We start from the raw sequence: 13,916 nt of genomic DNA on the forward strand, positions 1-13,916 counted from the left end.
GGCTGAGGTGGAGAATGGGGAGTTAATGCTTAATGGGTTCAGAGTTTCTGTTTGGGGTGATAGAGAAGTTTTGGTATTGGAAGGTGGTGATAGTAGCACATTGTGAATGTAAATACCATTAAATTGTATATCTGAAAGTTGTTAAAATGGGAAATTTTATTGTTGCATATATATTAGCACAATAAAAATTTTTAAGTAATTTTTCAAAAGTGAGTCCTACATTCCCGGACTTATAAAAGTGATAGTATTAAATTGCCATCATTTTTACCTTAGATAGTGACTAAGTCTATATTGTGTCCAGAGCATTAGAAGAAGGATGGCAGGGAAGTAGAAAGACAGACTTAAGAAATTAATTACTAAAGAAGAGAAGGAAGATGAAAAGATAAAAAGGAATGAAGGAGATTTTTAGGGAAAGGGACAATAGGTCTGGGATTAAGTGGGAACTGAAAGTTGTTCAAGGAAACTGAAGATGGTAGATTTGTGAAGATGGACTTAACCCTTCCCTGAACTCTCTGAAAAATTGCCTAAGAGAATCTTGTAGTCACCGAAGGATCATCTGAAACCTGCACTTGGCAAATTCTATTGCCCAAATGACACCAGGCACTTCTGAATGACTAGACCTATGTTGCCATAAACCCGTATTTCTACCCACCTCATTTTGATTTAAGATGTTTACCAAAAGTTATCAAGAAGTTATCTTTCATCATTGTAACTTTGAGCAATTTTTACTCTTTTTTTGTAATTCATTGAATGTTTTACATTGAACATGCATTTTATTTGTAATTGGGAAAAAATTAATAAACTCTTTTTATTTGGGGGAAAATGTGGCCCAGTTATAATCCACATACCAGATGCAGGTCAGAATTCTTGGAAGTTGGTATCAGGACTCCCTCACTGTCTCCCTGGGGACTCGCACTCAGAGGCTAGGGTGAAGTGAGGCTGGGGTGGTAAACCGCCCCCATTCAGGGAAAACAATGGTTGTCGGGGGTGTCATCTGAGAGCAGTGATCAACTTTGGCTTGTCTCAGGGGATGCACATTTGGCCCCATCCCAGCCCCCCAAACATTACATTTTCATCTTCTTGACTTTGGGGAAAGCCCTGAGCACTCAAGAAGTACCAAACTCAGTTCCTGTGCACCCAGAAAAAAAGCCTCATATAGAACCACAGCTCCAATCAAGGTGAGGGCTTTCATGCAATGTGGTTGAAAATTTGAAAACAAAACAAAATACCACTTTTTTCTATCTCCTTACTTACTGCCTCTTCAAAAGCCCTGAGGGAGTGGGAAGTTCCTGCCAGAAAGGGAGATTATCTCTTGACTCTTTGACTTGATCCCATAGATGACACTTACCTAATCTTTAAGAAATGCTCATGTTTACATTTTGTTCAGTGGCTCATCCTAAAGGAAAACTATACATATAATAAGGTATGAAAGAGAGTTAGGAATGAGAAATGCATAACCCAAAAGAGTCTAAACTTCAGGTCATAGAGGCAAGAGCATATCTGAAGAACCTGACGTAGCTCCCAGAGCCCCTGACAACCAAGCCCCAAGACAGTTTCTGGAATTAGGCAGGAAAGCCTATCAAACATGGAAAAGAGAAAATGCTTGCTTGAGGTTGAAGTTTGTAAAGAGCAAAATGACCTTTTCCACTGTTTTATCTTGGGGCGATAGCCTTTGTGCTTAAATTGTGCTCTGATCCCACTAAGGACTGTACAAGAGGTCAGGAGGAGAGTAAACTGGTACTTGACTAAAGACTTCCACCTCTCAGAACTCCTAGCTCCTCATGAGCCAAAAGAAAATCTGTATCGAGCCTAAGAATTAGTAGTAGTTAGAGTGGGCAGTGAGCTGGAAGGGACAGAGCTTAGAAGAGAGAGAGAATTAAATGCCTCAGGATTAGTCAAGTGTACTTCATTCTAGAACATCCTACACTACTTAACGTAGGATATACAAACAGGAGCCAAATCTACAGAATGTCTTCCTGGCTCCAGCGAGTCAATAGGGTTAAGGAGTCACTAGGCTCTTCCATCATTCTTGTACCACAATTATCCACTAAAGGTCACCCCTCCTCAATCCCTGACCCATTCCCTCATCACTCCTTCCTGGCTCCCTCAAGGATTGCTGCCTGGTTCCAATGTCTGAATGAGAGCAGCTCCCCACAATGCAGCTGGAAACTCCTATGGGACATGCTGACGGCAGAGGGGAATGGAATCAAGCTTCCTGCCCTTCACCTTACTTTGGATGAAAATCAAGTCAGGGGGCGTGGGGTGGCAATCAAGGTGGAATTCTGGATACAATTAAAGAGTGGTGTCTAAAACAATGGAACTGAAGGAAAGGAAAGGGAGACTTCCAAGCAAGAGGAGGTAAGCCCTAGGCTGTGAGATTGAGAGCACCTTGCACACATCTCTATACAGCTGTGTTTCCCAGACATGAGAAATATTTAGTCTCTTTTTTAAGGAAAAAAATGTTGAGGATCCCTAAGAATATATTTAAGAACCCCAGTTTCAGAATCACTGGCTTTAGAAACATTTATTTAAAAATAATATCTTCCATGGTAATTAATTGTACAAGAAAAGTATTTTTCTTGTTAACTATAAAAGTTTTCTTTAATATTACCATCACATGAAAACTATTTTCAATAGTGTATAAATTGCAGACATCCAGGTATACACCCAAGAATTGCAGTTTGAGAAACAGCCCTACAAGAACTATCTCCCAAGCTGGGCACCATGAAATATTTCCCATGGAAATTCATCATTATTGCAACAGCAGTGGTGCTCCCGATCTTCTTTTTTTATTAAAGAAAATCCCTTTGATACTACAAGTTTCCTGTCTTTGGTGAGTATTAGAAACTACGGGTGGAGCAAAGGTAAAACTCCTTGACTGAAAATAAGAAAACATTATCTAACTTTCTATACGCATGAAATCACTAACACTGTAGGCATTCAAAGAACAGGAAAGACAGGAAAGCTTGAGAAATCAAATTATCATTTTCCTTTGATGGAGGCAATAATAAAGGATGGTAGAACTCTAAAAAAGTAAGAATTAGGGCTGGGAAGAAACAACACTTACTGAATGCTTCCGCAGAGTTAGCCCTTTTCATACAGCAATTGAAGAGGTAGAAAATTTTCTCCTTTTTTTTAATTTTCCCATTTTAGAAAGTTTCCCTTGGTTTTCAAAGTTACGTATCTCCCCATTCCATTGCACCCCCACTTTATACATCAGGATCCTATACCCCAGAGAGGTTAAGTCATTTCTTTAAGCCAAAAAAACTCTGATGAGTAGAGAAAATTCCACCAGAACCCAGAGAAACCAACAAAAAGAAGGGAGGGTGCGGAATGAATTTGGAAGCTGAAGTGCCACCAAGGGGAAAGAACTTAGACTGGGTCACTGAGGTGGTAATTACCTATTCTCTATCCATGCCTAACACATGCTGTGCCCTTCATGGAATTAGGTGACATAACAGGCTGTAATTGTTGGGATAGCAGTGGCTAAGGAATGGTATATACTGACATTCTCTCATTCTCTACATGTAAAGCAAGAGAGCTAGAGAAATCCCAACTCCCTTCACCCCAGGACGTATACAAGAACCCCTAGGGTAGAATTTTTTCAGAAGATAAGGTGGACACAGTAGTGAATTGAGCCCTGTGCAACCTGCCCGGTATTCTGAAGATTATTTCATTATGTTCTAAAAAGGGGATGAATCATGGAGCTGTAATGTACCTTTTTCTCAGGAGGAAAAGAAGATGATAGCTTGGCAGAGAGCCTGGATACAGACCAACCCTGGCAGAACAAACCACTTGGAAATCTTCAAAGATACGCAGAAAAACTCAGAACCACTCAAAAATGTGAACCCCCGTATCTTGATTGGAGATCCTCCCATGAAGAAAAGTGAGTGCCCATAATGGGTGTCAACCATTCAAAGACAGATCAAGCAAGGGTAAGAGAGGGAAGGTGGGTGGAAAGGAAAAAGGAGTAGGTACCTGCTGAAGAAGACAGAGATGCTGAGAAGATGGATCATGCCTATGGAGTTTATACTGCAACAAATAGTAATCCAGAGTCCACTAATCTCCCATCCTCTCCCTGTATAAAATTAGGGAGGAGAAGATGTGATGGGAATACAGGAGGAAACCACAAGAAGGGGGACTGGATAAAAGGTAAAGAAGTTGGGAGGTGGCCATGCAGTGTCTTGAGTGGGCAGACTCCTTGAGTTTTTGTGCCTTGTTACTCAAAGGGTGGCCCATGGACCAACAGCACTGGCAACATCTGGGAGCTTATTAGAAATGCAGAATCTTACATCCACCCCAGACCTACAGAATCAGAATTTTCCTTTTAACCAGACTCCCAAGCGATTGTTATGCATATTAAAGCTTTAGAAGTACTGCTTTAGTAGATCTGTAGTACAGCTGATGATTCTGGACAGCAAAGCTAAGACTATGGCAAGTTTTCAATCAGCAAAAATAGTTTTCAGTTCTTTTTATACTCCCCCATATGATTGAGGCCCTGACCTTCCATCTTTGATGTAGTTGCCTCTGACAGTCTTTTTAAACTACATTTGTAGTAAATGAACACATTCTTAATGTAAACTATTTCAATACAGTAAAATACAATCTAATCCATTCTAATATAATTTTTAATTTATGCACAACCCCATGTTAAGTTCTGTAAACATTTAAAATGGACTAGCAATAGGTATAATTTATGAGGTATCATTATCTCCTATTTTAACTATACATTACTACTATCTGTATTATTTAAAACATGCCTCCCAAACCTTTCAGGACCGTAAAAATATAAAGGTTTTCATTTCAGATGAGTAAAGAGAAAAGCTCTTACAATAAAACAATTTGATAAGGGTTCATATCTGTTTACCCTGAATAAAAGGAAAGCACATAAGTGAAATCTGTTACATATTTTAGAAAATGGAGCTCAAAAAGCTTTAAACTCAATTGAGACCTTTACTCAACCTGATTATGAGCAATTCAGAGCTCTTCATTTTCTTCAGTAGGTTGTAAATTTAACTACTTAATAGTACAGACTAAAACATTTTATAGCCAATATCTAACAAAAAAAACCTTTATATCCAAGAGACTTGCTTCACAGTTTACTTTGAATGAATTTTTTAAGGGAGATTCATATTTCTATTTCTCATTTATCATAGGAGGGGTCTTGATTAATCTATTTCTATATTGTTAGCTAAGTAAGGATGCTACCATCTATTCCTAGCTAGCTAAGAAGTGTATCAAGAAAAGGTATTGAATTTTATCAAGTGTTTATTGGGCATTTATCTTCCATTGCTAGGGCTGCTATAACTAATACCACAGAGTGACTGGCTTAGACAACAGCTATTCATTGTCTCACATTTTGGGAGGCTGTTCTAGTTTGCTAATGCTGCCGGAATGCAAAACACCAGAAATGGATTGGCTTTTATAAAAAGGGGCTTATTTGGTTACAAGTTACAGTCGTAAGGCCATAAAGTGTCCAAGGTAACACATCGACAATCAGGTACCTTCACTGGAAGATGGCCAGTGGTGTCTGGAAAACCTCTGTTAGCTGGGAAGGCACATGGCTGGCATCTGCTCCAAGTTCTGGTTTCAAAATGGCTTTCTCCCAAGATGTGCCTCTCTAGGCTCCAGCTCCTCAAAAATGTCACTCTTAGTTGCTCTTGGGGCATTTGTCCTCTCTTAGCTTCTCCGGAGCAAAAGTCTGCTTTCAAAGACAGTCTCCAAATTGTCTCTGTAAGCCGAAGCTTCTCTCTCAGTTCCAGTGCGTTCTTCAAAGTGTCCCTTTTGGCTGTAGCTCCTCTTCAAAATGTCACTCTCAGCTGCACTGAGTTCCTTCTGTTTGCCAGCTTATTTATGGCTCCAGTGATTTAATTTAGATCCACCTTGAATGGGTGGGGTAACACCTCCATGGAAATTATCCAATCGGAGTCATCACCCACAGTTGGGTGGGGCACATCTCCATGGAAACACTCAAAGAATTACAACCTAATCAACACTGATACATCTGCCCACACAAGATCACATCAAAGATAATGGTGTTTTGGGGGACATAATACATTCAAACTGGCACAGAGTCTAAAGGTCCAAATCAAGATATTGGCAGGCCATATTTCTCTGAAGTCTGTGGAACACTGTGCAGCATCCAAGGAAGAGCTGGAGGAAAAGGCTGGTAATCAATGGGTCAAAGAAAAAAAACTCACAAAGGAATTTAGGAAATATCTTGAGGTGAATGAAAATGCTTAAAGTGCAACATACCAAAATTTATGGGATGCTGAAAAGGCACTGCTGAGAGGGAAATTTATAGTTCTAAACACTTATATTAAAAAAGAAAATCTCAAATCAGAGACCTAATCTCACAACTGCAGGATCTAGAAAAAGAAGAGCAAACTAAACCCAAAGTGAGCAGAAGGGAGACAATGCAAACATTGGAGCAGATATAAGTGAAACAGAGAATTAAAAAACAATAGAGAATTGCATGCTATGGACTAAGGTATTTAACACCAATACCTTATTAGTGCCACACCAGTATGAGAGGTACATAATTGGGGGGAATAAGGGATATGGTGTGTTTTGGGTTTTCTTTTATGTGTGGCTGTGTATATCTGTTATTTTTCTGTAATGGTGAAGCTAAGCCTAATTATAAACATGCCTAAGAGTCTCCCCCAAAGAACCTCTTTTGTTGCTCAGATGTGGCCTCTCTCTCTCTAAACCAAACTCTGAAAAATAAACTCATTACCCTCCCCTCTACATGGGACATGACTTTCAGGGATATAAGTCACCTGGCAATGTGGGACATGACTCCCAGGAATGAGCCTGGCCCTGGCATCATGGGATTGACAATGCCTTCTTGACCAAAAGGGGGAAAAGAAATGTAACAAAATAAGGTTTCAGTGGCTAAGAGATTTCAAATAGAGTCAAGAGGTCATTCTTGAGGTTACTCTTATGCAAGCTTCAGCCAGATATTATGGTATGGCAAGCCCCAACCAACAGTATTCCTGAAAACCCTAAAGAAAACCTAGGGCTCTATCTAAGACTCCATAAAAGTTGTATTTATTAAGTCTATTTTCCAGAAACTTAAAACCTCCAGATTGTTCCTATGCCAGATAAGTCCAGAAACTTAGAAGTACCAGTCTCTCCCAGAACACCAACCAATTGCAGTCCCCTACCCCATAATGTCAACACCCCTTTTCAACACGAAGAATTTAGAATGGTCATTGCCCAAATATCCCTGAAGGCTGAGAAAATGATCAAATGAAAGAGAGGAGTTGTAACAGAGAAGTTAGGATTTAACAAATGATTATGACTACTGAATCATTATATAGATATTTCTTTTTAGTTTCTAATGTATTATAACAGCCAGAAGGAAATACCTGAAATTGTGGAACTGTAACTCATACTATACTTTGAAATTTGCTCTATAACTGCCTGTTAAACTGTATTTTGAAATTCATCACTTTTCTGTATATATATTTCACAATAAAAAAATGAAGAAAAAAAAACAATAGAGAGAAAAAAAAAAACGATGACTTCCACATTGCTTGAACACTGATCAATTTCCTGTCTTCAACTTACTTGACCTATCACAGTTTTTGACACAGTAAGTAGATCAATCTTTTCTTTCAACATTTTCATCAATTGCTTCCAGGATTTCTGGTTTTCCTCCAACCTCACTGATAGATCCTCAGTTTCCTTTGCTTCTTTATCTTCTCTCCCCAACCTCTAAATGTTAACATACCAAGAGCTCAGGCTTTGTCCAGATTCACTGTCTCAGTGACTGCACTCTGTCTCACAGCCGTAATCACCATCTGTTTGCTAAGTATGCCCAAAATTATAGCTCGAACCTGGATCTATCTGTGGTCCACAGTGAACTCTTCAGCAATGGTGGCCCTTTTCCTCTGTCACTGGTAACCTGCTGGAATCTATTACTGAAGTCAGTGGCTGAAAAACAGGTAGTCTTTTCTCTGTCAGTTCAACCAGGACTTTGTGGTCTTCCTTGCTGAACCAACTTCACTTTGGCACTGTGTACTCTCCTGAAGTTCTATTATGACACCTATTTTATCCCTATAGGTTGTGATGGTCTTTGATAAGAAAAAAGAAACTTTGATGCAGAATAAGCTTTTTCTGACCCCAATACTTTAAGAATTCAAAGGACATGGCTTATCTATTTATTAATAAAATAAGATGAATTTAAGGAATGCTTAAGTTTGTTGGCCTTAACACAAAGAACTGTCAATGAAAAAAAAAACTACCTTTTTCTTTAAATTTCAATATATTTTGAATTGGTAAATATGTTTCATCTTTTTAAAAATGCTTTTAGTTCTGTCCACTAAGGCCTAGAATGACCAACTCATATATCAGTGAGCACCCCTAGTGCCCAGACTGCGAACTTTAAATACCATTTTCCACTAAAATGATCCAGAACTCCTTGTAAAAATGACTGATTCCAGGTCTAAGACAGGAGATGTCATACCAGATAGCAAGGAAGCCTTCAAAATTGACTAAAGTTGTATCAAAAGGAATCAGTCCCTACTATTTGCCAAAGACGGGACAAATTAAGCAACAGTAAAATAAAATTCCAATGGTTTGAAACATATAAAATCCATAAGTTCATAATAACACAAAAATAAAACTGGCAAACTTATTCACCATTGAAAGATGCTAGGAAGCCAACCCATTATCTTGAAAACTGGAAAATAAAGGGAAAGAATCAAACTTCTATCCTACTTTCCTATATAAATCATACCACTTGGTAACCAAAGAGTAGATGGGGGGAATTTTCTCTTTATAGGAGCATTCCGGATAATAACTAAAGAAGGAATAATTGACTTAGATATCACCTTTTTGCTACCCCTAATGAACTAATGGATCCAGGCATTGAGCAACAAAAGCTGCTAATACAATAAAAACATAATAAACACTCTGCTATTATGTGCCTTCTGAGGGAAGAACACACCACCAACCCATGAAGTATTCTTGCCAAAGTATCTAATTTGAACTTGATCAAGTATCCATATCCATTTTTTCTACAAATTCTTTCTGAATTGTATCAACTTGTTCTTTTTCCAAAGGATGTGATTTCCTCTCCAATCTCTCTAAGGACTGATTTAACTTATTTGAAAGATTCCTCAATTTACTGTTTCCTCTGTTAACTCTGTTTCTGGAATTAATTCTCTTTCTGATTGAGTTGTTTCTCTTCCATTATGTTGGTATTCCTCAAATGTTTGGTGATTCTTATTTCAGATTTGTATTTGAGGATTTTGAATCAACAATGTAATTCTTCACTCTAAATGACCATCCCTATTTGCCTCTCTGTCAAAATGGGCTGTGGTTATGGAATCCTGCCTCATTAGATTGTAGGAGAGGAGTGGAACATGAAGCCAGTAAGGGATGTGGATAATAGGTCTTTTGGGTAATGAATCCTCCTATCTCTAATAGCAGAGGCTTAAATCTTCAGGGGTACTTCCCCATTTATCTGCCGTAGACAAATTCTGGCAGCCTATATATTTCTGAACTTCTACTTCAGAAAGCTATACACAGAGCTTTATCCAAGAGGAAAAGGTCATGGTAAGATGTATTTCCTTTTCCCTCTCTGTTGCCTAGAGTTCTTGGCTTTAGTTCTGATGTTCTCTCCAACCCCAGATCTCAAACCATGAACTTTCCTCTGACAGACAGTCCCTTCATTTACACAGAAGTCCTAAGGACTTTAGACTGGAAATGGATATTGCCACCACCAGCCCCTTGGTGGTCACTGGCCCAGAGGTTTTGAAACAGTTCTATAATTAATTATCTAGATGACCACATCAGCACCCACTCCTCTTATTTGTATTTAATGTCTCTGAACTTATAATTTCTCCGAGGTTTTTGATCAAAAGATGCACTCATGCAGTTGCTTTCTCTTGCGTGTCCTTTGGGCTATGAATTTCTTCATTTAGATTTCTCCACCATTCCTGTCCCATCTTCTCCCTACCTTCTAGGATTTCTTCAAATATTGTTGTTCTTTTATGGCAAACTTTCTGGGTTTTTAGTGGTATTTTAGGAAGGAGGCAGGCACAGATATAAATGTTTAGCTTGTCATCTTTATCCAATCTTCCCACAACAGTTTTTCAAAGGTAATGTTTAAAAAAAAAAAAGGAAAAAAAAAAAACTTGTGACGAGATGCTAACACCTAATCTAGTCCATACTCAGTCCTGGGGAGAGAAAATGTAATCGTAGGCACATATGGCGATGGCTTATGGGAAAACCTAGAAGAATATCATAACCCATAGCTTACTTTTCTCATAGCCCTAAATTGATAAAGGTCCCCTTTTCTTCTCCTTCCTAGAACTGCTGACCATAGGGATTTCCTCGGTGCAGCATCCCCAAGGGAGCTACCTCTTGGACACCTTGAAGTTCCTCTTCTTTGCTTCCTCTCCATCAGAGCAGAAACACTTCATTGTTCTGGTACACCTGGCAGATCCTGACCCCAAGTGGCTTAATCAAATGATCTCCAGCATCTCGAGCCTTTTTGAACCATATATCAAGGCCAGACAACTAGTAGTGATCAATACCCCTCTTAAAAGCTATCTTTCCTTGAAGAACCTTAAGAAGAAATTAAACGACACCCCTGCCGATGTAGCCTTCCACTCCAAGCAGAACATGGATTATGCTTTCCTCATGAACTTTGCTACCAACCACTCTGACTATTTCTTAATGATCGAAGATGATGTGAAATGTGCTCCTGGATTTGTCACCCAGATTGCTACCATACTGTCTGCCTGGGAAGACAAACCTTGGGTGATTCTGGAGTTCTCTCAGCTGAACTTCACTGGAAAACTCTTTCGTACCAGGGACCTCCCCCGCTTTGTTCATTTCCTTCTCCTCTTTTACCAAGAAATGCCCTGTGACTATCTCCTCTCCCATTTTCTTGACCTCTTGCAAAAGAAATCGATCCAATTCTTCCCCTCCCTCTTCCATCATATGGACGATTACTCTTCCTTTGAAGGAAAATTAAATAGCCTCAAAGATAAGGAGCTTGAGGAAAATGATACTGGCTCTCCCAGCAACCCTGCTGCCTCCATCTACACTAACCTGCAGGTTACCAGTGACTCTGTTCCCATGAATGCCTATAGCCTGGATAAAAATTTCTTTTACACAAAGGGGGCTGAGGCTGGCAACCATCTGACTGTGGTTTTGGACATACCAGCCAAAGTGTTCCGAGTTCAAGTACTGACGGGCTCTGACTTAAAAGAGGAGAATCAGTTGAAAGAGGGGCAAGTAGAACTGGGCTATGAGTCTACTTATGGGAGTAATGACTGTGATAACTATACTCTGCTGGGGCTACTGGTAAATGGCAGCCTGAATAAGCAAGTATTCTCTGAAAAGTCTGGAAAGAAGGTAAAATGTGTGAGATTGCTTGTGACAGCCACTCATCCCTCTGGGATAGCAATCAGGCACATCAACGTCTGGATTAAGTGAAGTTTAAGTGAGATATGGGGACTACTTTGGGGCTTCTTGAAGGAGTCAGGTTGGAGGTGAGAGTCTAGAGAGGTGACAGAACATTAAAGTCTTTAAATTAGCAGAGACATCTCATTGCTGCGTCTTTTCAGGGTTTTTAATACAGAAGATACAGCATGCTGAAAGGCAGGGTGGAAGTAATACCTCCTGGTCCCAGAGAGCCACAGAGGCAGGGGATTGGTAAACTCTTCCCTGATTTTCTTTCCGTAAGGGTCTACCTTCCAAAATTCTTTCCTTGGGGCAAGAATATCGGACTTCTAGAAACAACTGAAACATGTGAGTAGGACCGACTGATGGCTTATATCCCAAGACTGTAGCAATGTATGAGAGGATCCTTTCACCAGCCAAGAAATGAATTCATTAAAGGCTGAACTTTCTGTATGACAAGAAAAACTAGGTTGGCCAGAAACATGACTGTATTCTCATTTTTCCATTATAAGGCATTCACTCATTTCATAAACATTTATTGAATACTGTATTAGCTTCCTAGGGCTGCCATAACAAATTACCAAAACACTTGGTGGTTTAGGATAACAGAAATTTATTCTTCCTCTGGAGGCAGAAGTCTGAAATCAATGTGTCAGCAGGGCCTTGCTTCCTCTGAAGGCTCTAAGGGACAATCCTTCCTCGCCTCTTCCAGTTTCTGGTCACCCAAGCATTCCCAGCATTATGGCAGCATAACTCCAATCTCTCCATCTTCACTTGCTCTTCTCTCTGTGTGTCTCTCTGTCCTCTCCTCTGTTTATAAGGATACCAGATGATTTCATCTCAGACTTCTTAACTAAATACATCTGCAAAGACTGTTTCCAAATAAGGTCACAATTTGAGGTTCCAAGTACATATGAATGAGGGTGCACTATTCAACCCACTACAAGTAACTTTTATGGTTAGGCTGAGTCCTCTTCTACAACACCACCCAATATACCAGAGGATTCTTTTATAAGTAGCATTAAATTTATTAAAAATATTTTCTTTTATTTCTGGTAGCTCCTGTCTCCAGCATAGTCTTATCTCTGAGATTATAAAGTACCTTGGATATTTTTGATGAGAAAAACTTTAGATATTTTACTATTGTCTTTAGCTGAGTTTGGCTATGAGATGTTTAGTCCCAGAAAAATGTGATCACTGAATTCTCAGCTCAACTAATGTGCAGTGGGTAGAGAGGTTTTTCACCAGCAAAAAGAACTATAACTTATGAAGCCAGGGGAGAGACAAAGGAAAGGAATAATTTAAGCGGAATACTTGGGAAGAACTCAAATCAATAGCGTGGAAGAATGCCCAAATGAGCTGGAGACTTTGGAAATAGGGTGGAAACCAGGGGGACAGGGAGGGAACCAGACCAAGGTGGGAGGTAGAAGCTTTAGGAACATCAAATGTTGAGAAATAAGGAAAATGCATATGGCAGCCATGAAAATGCACTGTTCAGATCTCCTTCTGCGGGCAGCATGGTTGACTGACAACTCCACCGATGCCCCTCTGGATCCACCACAGTGCTGGTGCCAAGGCCAAACTTCCCACAGACTGCTCCTAGCCAATGGCTGACTGCAACAGGGGTACTTAGCCAGGCCCATTCTTTCAAGATGGAGAACTCCTGCAACAGGTGACTTTAGCTTGAAAACTTTCCTAGAACCACACTGCAGTCCTAGACAGGTCCCACTCAATCCTTCCTTCTCTATCACCTTCTAGAGTTTCCAGACTTTCATCAAGGTCTACCACTTTCTCTTGTTCCTCCCACTAATAAAGCTCTTGTATGTCTAATCCTGTTTTTGTGTCAGCTTCTTGGCAGATGTGAACTAATGAAAGTGGTACTAAGAGTGGACTGAGAAAATGGATAGTGAGGTAAGTATTTAGGATGCTTATGACCCTCAAGGAGTTGTGGAAATTTTTAGTAGAGCACAGCATCCCCATAGGCAAAATGGACAGGCATCCAATAAGACTGCTACTTCACATCTACAACCAAGAGAAGGCAAAAATGGAGAAACAGGAGGCTGAGCACTGTCAGTCCAATTAAGAGTCACATTCCTGCTCAGTTCCTTGACCTGAGCCAATTTTCAGATCCAGACCTACTGAATGAAGGACCCTGCAACTTTGTAACAAGTATATACTGCAATGATTTCCCCAGTCCTCCCTGAGAAGGACCTATAGTCATTTACTTGAGTGACTGTAAAACTGGGGAAAGGGAAATACTCAGACATTTTGATGATTATTGGACAGAAATTCTGAGCTGATGCTGATATCCAGAGATGCAAAGCATGATCACAGCCCCTATTAGAGTGGGAGCTTAAGAAGGCTGGGTTATAAAGGGAATCCTTACCAAAGTCTTGCTTACGTGGGTCCACAGATCCCTGAGTGAATTATTGGAATTGATATATTTGGCAGTTGTAGTAACCCCACAGTGGGCCCTTGACCTAGGGAGTAAGAGC

General features: G+C 39.8%; 1 protein-coding gene across 1 annotated transcript; it reads left to right on the forward strand.

The window, feature by feature from the left end:
- The first annotated feature begins 2,724 nt into the window (after positions 1 to 2,724).
- On the forward strand, positions 2,725 to 11,454 carry LOC119515886 (alpha-1,3-mannosyl-glycoprotein 4-beta-N-acetylglucosaminyltransferase C-like). The gene is given in 4 exon segments (XM_037812127.1): positions 2,725 to 2,784; positions 2,786 to 2,833; positions 3,730 to 3,886; positions 10,322 to 11,454. Coding segments are annotated over 4 exon segments (1,398 nt in total).
- The last annotated feature ends 2,462 nt before the right edge of the window (positions 11,455 to 13,916 follow it).

Source organism: Choloepus didactylus, chromosome 2 (assembly GCF_015220235.1).
Source record: "Choloepus didactylus isolate mChoDid1 chromosome 2, mChoDid1.pri, whole genome shotgun sequence".
NCBI lineage: Eukaryota > Metazoa > Chordata > Mammalia > Pilosa > Megalonychidae > Choloepus > Choloepus didactylus.